This window comes from Centruroides sculpturatus, unplaced genomic scaffold (assembly GCF_000671375.1).
Source record: "Centruroides sculpturatus isolate CEXI.00-Female unplaced genomic scaffold, Cexi_2.0 scaffold1498, whole genome shotgun sequence".
NCBI lineage: Eukaryota > Metazoa > Arthropoda > Arachnida > Scorpiones > Buthidae > Centruroides > Centruroides sculpturatus.
Genome location: NW_019385781.1, coordinates 102956 through 110414, shown reverse-complemented (window position 1 = coordinate 110414; position 7459 = coordinate 102956). Strand labels below are relative to the sequence as shown.

Genomic DNA, 7459 nt, shown 5'->3' with positions numbered 1-7459 from the left:
ATTTATTCTTTTAGCACTAAACATCGTGAAATAATGAAGTTAGACATTATTCGAAGAAAATTATCACAAGTTTTTAAACGTTTAGGATCGTTGATTGGAACACATCCATACTTCTTCATAATCATTCCCATATTAATTTCACTTGGTTCAATAGACGGAATCTTTAAGCTTCATTATAAAAAAAATGTAATTGATAGTCTGAAAGCCGATAGCGGTAATGTCTTATCTACACAGATATTTATTGAAGAAACGTGGAAAACTGCATCAGTTTCTGATGAAATAAGATTTACGCAAGTTTCCGATTGGGTAATGTTATTTTTCATAAGTAGAAATGAAAGAAATATGTTAGAAAAAGAAATTCTCCAAGAATTACAAATAGCTGACTCAATAGTTAAAAATTGCACCATCGAAATGTTTAATGGAACAATTGGATATGGTGATATCTGCGCTAAAGTGCATAACAAATGTTACGAAAACTCATTTTCCGAAATTATAGCCGATGCAGATAACTTCTTAACTGGGAAGAAAAAGTTCAAATATCCGTTTGACATCGATAATTTAACTTACTCTTACGAAACGTACATCATGAATTTAGGAGGCGTTACGACAGACGAAAATGAGTATGTCAAACGTCTTCAAGCCGTCCGATTTGTTTACCTGATTGACAGAACTGATAAAGAAAACATTCAGTTTAGAGATAATTCGGTGGCCGAAGTATATCAAAGAATACAAAATCATAACTTCGAAAATATCAAACCATTTATCGATTCATTTTGGTTAACAGAAAACGATATTAAAACATATCTTTACGATTTAAGATACAGAATAGCAGCCTGTGTATTGTTTATTTGTGTTTTTTCGATTACGGCACTCATGAGTCACAATATTCTAAGAAGCAAACCTTGGATGGGATTAGCCTGTGTTTTCTCTGCTGGAATGGCAATCGTCACTTCCTTCGGATTACTGGGATATTGTGGAATGGAAAACGCTTACACTAATATATGTATTCCATTCTTGGTGCTAGATATAAACTTTATTATTATATATTAAATTAAAATGAACAAATGTATGATAAGAGTAGGGGATTGAATACCGGCTTACTGATTTATCGGTTAACCGATAAATTGACAAAAAACATTCGGTAAACTTACCGGTAAATTTTTAATCGGTAAATGAAAAATCCACACTAGAAATTTCTATATAGAAAATATTATATAAGAAAGTAAATGTTTTTTTAAATATTTAAACATAATAATACGTAAATATTTCACGTATTTTTTAAATAAATAGCAATTTTGAATACACCACATTATGACAAGACATTAATGCAATATTATTGTAAAATAACATTAAAATTTGATTCTTAAATAATTTTTTTTTATTTCTAACAAGTGTTTAATTTAATTAAATACAAATATTATTCATGGAAATGATGGTAAATTTTGGAATCTTGAATTTTGTCGAATTTATGGACCTGCGCGTGCTGAGGTATGTGCAGAATTAATAGAAAATAAATTGTAAAAATATTGTGTGCATAACATCGAGCAGAGCTGCCGTCATGATGAAAACGATTAAATTACTCAATAAAAACCATCAGTTATATCTCTTCTACATGGATTGCAAATTGAGATTATAAAAGTTCTTTACAATATAAGCACATTAGATGTACCGGATGATGATGAATGTAATGCTAATTTACTACTTACTACTTAGTAAAGATTCTGATTTAGATTCTAATAATTCGGACATTGAATACGATTATTTTGAAATAAACCAAGAAACTACTGGCTCTACCGAACTTATTCTACAAAATGCAGAATTAAATTCTTTAATTAGAAAAATACGGCAGTTAGTAAGACTTTTTAGAAAATCGCCAACAAAAAATACATTAGTACAAAAATATATCAAAGAAATTATTGAAAAAGAACTTTCTTTAATTATAGATTGTAGAACCAGGTAGAATAGCTTACTAAAGATAACGAAAGGATTTTTATTACTTAAAGCTGCTGTCCGAAATAGTCTAATAGATTTGAAATTGGACTTAGATTTCAATGACAGAGATATAAAGTTACCACCAAATATACTCTTAAGCCTGCAACCGATTAAGTTAGCCGTTGAAACACTCTTCAATGAAAAAACTAGTTTATATGTAGCCTATGTTACTTAGAAAATTTATGTTGGATGAATTAACCAACCAAAATACATTTATAAGCATTAAACTGAAAAAAGTATTAATATATAGCATGAAGGAGAGAAGGGACTGTTAATTCAGACATATTACACTATTTGACAGATTGTAATTTGGATTTGTGGGGTCAAGTAAATTATGACAATTATAATATAAACAGTAAAGCAACAATAATCAAAAGCATTGTTGAAATACTTTCGATTATTGTTGATAGTAGTCAGAGTCACTTGAATGGTTTTGATTTAAATTCCAATTCAAAATCAGATAACAAATATATTGATACTTCTACTCCTAATGTCGAATTATCAATGAAGCAGAAACTCTATGACGTTATCAAACAAAAAACAGAATTTCAAAACGTGTCAGTTCCACAAGAAAAAAAAAAACAAAAACTTGGAAACAAATAGTGAAAAAAGAATTAGAATACTTCTGCCTAAAACAGTGTGGGGAAAATATATTCAAATAGTATTTGATTATTTAATGGCAATTCATAGAACAAGTGTTGAATCAGTAAGGGTTATCCCAGGATCTGGATTATTTTGTACAAAAGTAAGGTCAAAATTATGAGATAAGACTATAAATAATTTAAGTTTCTTGAGAAGTTAGTTTTTAAAAAATGGTAATCAATAAGATGGTATTAAGTATATAAGGGTATATTTTTTTATTTTGAGACATTGAAATAACTTAATTGAATCTGATTGTTTTAAAAAAAGGTATAGACAACAGTTGTAGGGTATTGAAAAAAAAATCAATTGGTGACCTCATATGTGACATTTACCTTGACCTTGAAGGTCATTCGGAGGTCAAGTCTGTTTTTTTCAATTAGAACATATATTTTTGACCCTAGAAATAGAAAGAGCAGGAAATTTCACAATCGGATGTATTTTTTACCTTCTCTAGGTCAAAGGTCAAAATTATTTTCAGGTTAAAATTATAAGCTTTGTCTAATGGGCAAACCATACTTTTTATTACTGAAATAGGCAGGGAAATAAAAGTTACATTTATAAGGAAACAACATGAAATTTGACAATCAGCCATGACCTTGAGTACTCCAAATTTTATTTCTGAAGGTCATCTTCAGTGTGATAATTGTAAGCATGGCTCAATAAATTCATTAATGTTGAAGGGCATCATTTCGAACATTTGTTATAAAATTTTTCCCAAAACCAACATCTCAAACAATGGGAAAAATTAAAGTGACTCACCAAGAACAATGACCATGATAGTAAGAGGCAAGGAGATTCAATGAAAATAAGCACTTCAAAGCGAGCATAAAACTACCACACCAACACCGTTATTCATTGGTAGTGCAAAAAGTAGTGATTGCTTTTAAAGTCCAAAGTAATAAGATCATCAAAAAATGTAACTTATACCACCCTGCCTATTCCAGTAATAAAAAGTATGGCTTCCCATTAGAAAAAGCTTGTAATTTAACCTTAAAATAATCTTGACATTTGACGTTGACAATAAGGTCAAAGGTACATTCGATTGTGAACTTTCCTGCTCTTTCTATTTCCTGAGTCAAAAATATGTGTTTCCATTGAAAAAAACAAACTTTGACCTTGAAGGTCAAGGTCAAGATCACATATGAAGTCAACAATTAATTGGTATCTCGATACCCTACAACTTTTGTCTATACCTTTTTCCAAAATAATAAAATCCAATTAAGTTACTTCATTGTCTCAAGATAAAAAATACACCCTGTATATCAGGGGTGTCCAACCCGCGGCCCGCGGGCCGCATGCGGCCCAAGGCAAGTTCCAATGCGGTCCAATAAACGTGTAAACAAAACCGACAAATGTTTTAATTTTTTATTATTTATTTATTTAAATGGCATAAACTCGAAAAAAAAATTACGCAAAGCCGTAAACCTTTATTCATATTTTATTTTTGAGTGGAAAGAAAATATTTTCAAATACTTGGAGATGTGTGAATGCGGAAGGATTACTAAATAAAGCTGGAGTTGTGACTCAAAGGATTATAGACCCAAATTTGGGAAAAGGAGGGAAAGATGAGAAAGGACAAAAGATGTAGTAGTGAGAAACGTTAAATAGATCTTCTGTTAAGCAAATATGGACCCGTAATTTTTCAACCTTTTTCACTTCTTTATCTTTTGTCCTTTGCCTCTTTTTCCCCGCACTTGGGTCTATAATCCTTTGATTCACAACTCCAGCTTTATTTAGTATTTCTTCCAACGTTGCAAGATTTGGCTACATTGGGCCAAATGTGGCTACTTTTTTTGGTTTGACGTAAAAAATATCATTTGGCGCTTTGACTGCTTTTTCGGCTACATATTATTTATAATTATATTAATTGAATAAAAACGCATTTTAAAATGGCGTTTCGTCGCTTTTTATTAATTAGAGACCCAAATAAAACAAATATTTGTGTTTTTCAAATAAATTTTCGTTTGTCTCTTTTATAATAAATGAATTTATCTATTTCTAAGTAAAAATTGAAGGTGTCTGTAAAAGTAATTTTTTAAAATATCCTTTTTCTTGATAAAGTTTTAATACTTATTATTATAATCTAGACATGCTAATTTTTAAATATACTTGTATATTGGGCCACAAGTATATATTATATATTCTTGTGGCCCAAAACTCCTTGACTTCTTCCAATGCGGCTCAGAGAAACAAAAAGGTTGGACACCCCTGCTGTATATTATTTCTGTTGTATTTTTAATTTTCTGTAATATTTTATTTCTGTTTCTAAAAGTTATTATTATAGTTTGTTTGAATAACACTTTAATTTTTTTTTATTTCATATCTTTGATATAAAAAAAAATGTGAAATGAAAATTAAAACTACTTATATTTTTATCACCTTAATTTTATTTTTCTAGAAAAAAATTACTGGTAATTTACCGGTAGACTGGTATTTTAATTTTCATTTACCGAATTACCGTTAAATGAGAAAGTCAGTAAATTTACAATCCCTAATAAGAGTGCTTTATTATGTTACAGTTACCGAAGTGGATGACAGTTTCGTGCTGATTGCCAGTTGGAGGATCACTGATTCCAATAAATTTGTAGAAAAGCGAATGGCAGACACATTTGCTGCAGCTGGGGTGTCAATCACCTTGACGTCAATTACTAATTTGTTTTCGTATTTTGTTGGAATGACAGCACCAATCGTTCTCGTAAAAATCTTTTGCATTTACTGTGCAACCTGCATATTCTTCACTTACGTATTTCAAATAACCTTCTTCGTTGGATGTATGGCGTTGAGTGGATACAGAGAACAGAAAAGTCTTCATCCAATTACATTCAAAGCGTGTGGTAATTTTCTAAACTTATCAGTTTTAGATTATAGTTAATTGTGGTACGTTAGTATACGATGATTTCATTGACAATACTTTTTGTCAAATATTTAACGTCATTTCCTGTAATCTTCGGCATGAATTATAGTTACATGTATTGTTAGCTTAATAGCTTATAGGCTTATTATATGTTTTAGAAACTGTTCTGCAATGTAGAACGTAATTCTACTTACAAATTATATTAATTATATTTAGAGTTAAGACACAAGCAACAAGAATTATCATGCAATTTTTACTTTCTGAAAATTTTGTTTAAAAATCTCGATAGAATTATCATTAAGTTAACTTAATACAATAAACGTTTTCACGTTTGTCAATCTTTAGTAAAGATGTAAAGATGTCATCGGTTTATACGAGTATATTATTCACATAATTGACATGTTTATTCTTTTTCAGCACATCAAAAAGAAAATTTTCAAAGAATCGAAAAACATGAAGAATGTTTAATGAGAATAATTAGAGATAAACTAGGAGATATTCTTTCCTATACCCCAACGAAAGCGATTGTATTGATTCTGTATTTAATCAATTTATTGCGTGGATGCTTTGGAGTATTTTTTCTAAAACAAGGAATAGAATTTCAGAAAATGTATTCATTTGATTCAGAAATATACGGAAGTACTCGAATATATTACGAATACTTCACCGAATATTCTTTTCCTATTCACATAATCATTAACAGAACACTCGATTATTCCGACGAAAACGTTCAGAAATCGGTGGAAGATCTCCTTAGAAGATTTGAATCTCACCCTCACGTTGCCGATTCACGGTTAACTGTTTCCTGGCTGAAATATTACAAAGAATTTCAGAAAAATCCAGTTACCCGATATTTTTTAACAGGTTACAACATGTCGAACAAAGATGATTTCATGGACGGGCTTCGAGTTTTTCTACGATTTAAACCAACCGAGCAATTTTTAAACGATTTGGTATTCAGTCCGGATGGATCCGAGATTACATGCAGTCGATTTTTTGTTGTCACGAAAAATATACATAACAGAGAAATTGAGATTGCTACAATGAATGATTTTTTTAAAATCGCAGATGAAGCATCTTTTCCGGTTATTATTCATTCTATAATTGCAAATTTAGTAGAACAAGGACTAATCATCGACAGCTTGGCTAAACAACTGTTTTGGATGACTGGGTTATTGATGGCAATTGTTTTTTTCAGTGTGATTCCGAACATCTTTTGTTCTCTTGTAGTGGCAATTTGTGTTGTGTCTATTACGATAGAAACATTGGGTTACATGAGCTTGTGGGGAATTAACTTAGATATAATATCCTTGACGAGTTTGATTCTGTGCGTCGGATTTTGCGTTAATTATCCGGCTCATATTGCGTATGCTTTTGTGACGTCAAATTGCAAAAGGTCGAAGGATAAGATGAAGGATTCGTTGTATCATGTTAGCTTTCCTATAATTCAAGGAACTTTGTCGACTATTATAGGAATACTTTTCATATATAAAGATTCGTACGGAATCCTTACATTTCTGAAAGTTGTTTGTTTAATCACAATGGAAACTGCTTTTCACGCTTTATTTTTTACTCCAGTTGTTCTTTCGTTGTTACATTCTTTCGTTTGTTTCAAACAAAAAGCAAATTTCACAGAAGTAACAGAGAGATTTGTTGAATTAAATATGGATCAGTAATGAATTACTACTAGTAGATATACCGGTTGTATTGTTTATTTAGTGCAGACAAAAACTTATATTGATCTTTCGAATATTTCCCATTATCCCGTTATAGGTATTATAGATATAATGTTTTAATTCTGTTATCATATATTAATTGGTCTGTTGTTACTCGTTATCACTTATATAATGTGATTTAATCTGTATCCTTTTTTAACATAATATCTGAATAAATGGATATAATTAATTATATTTATTGTGTTTTCGTTCAATTAAATCTTTTACTTTATTGCTTTTACACGTAGTTTTCATC

The 7459-nt window shown here is 30.2% G+C and overlaps 1 protein-coding gene across 1 annotated transcript; it reads left to right on the top strand.

Annotated features, from left to right (window-relative positions):
* Window positions 1-342: 342 nt before the first annotated feature.
* LOC111642084 (patched domain-containing protein 3-like) lies at window positions 343-7164 on the top strand. The gene is made up of 3 exons (XM_023388356.1): window positions 343-1003; window positions 5154-5468; window positions 5906-7164. The coding sequence occupies exons 1-3, from the start codon at window positions 343-345 to the stop codon at window positions 7162-7164; spliced, it is 2235 nt and encodes a 744-aa protein (XP_023244124.1).
* The last annotated feature ends 295 nt before the right edge of the window (window positions 7165-7459 follow it).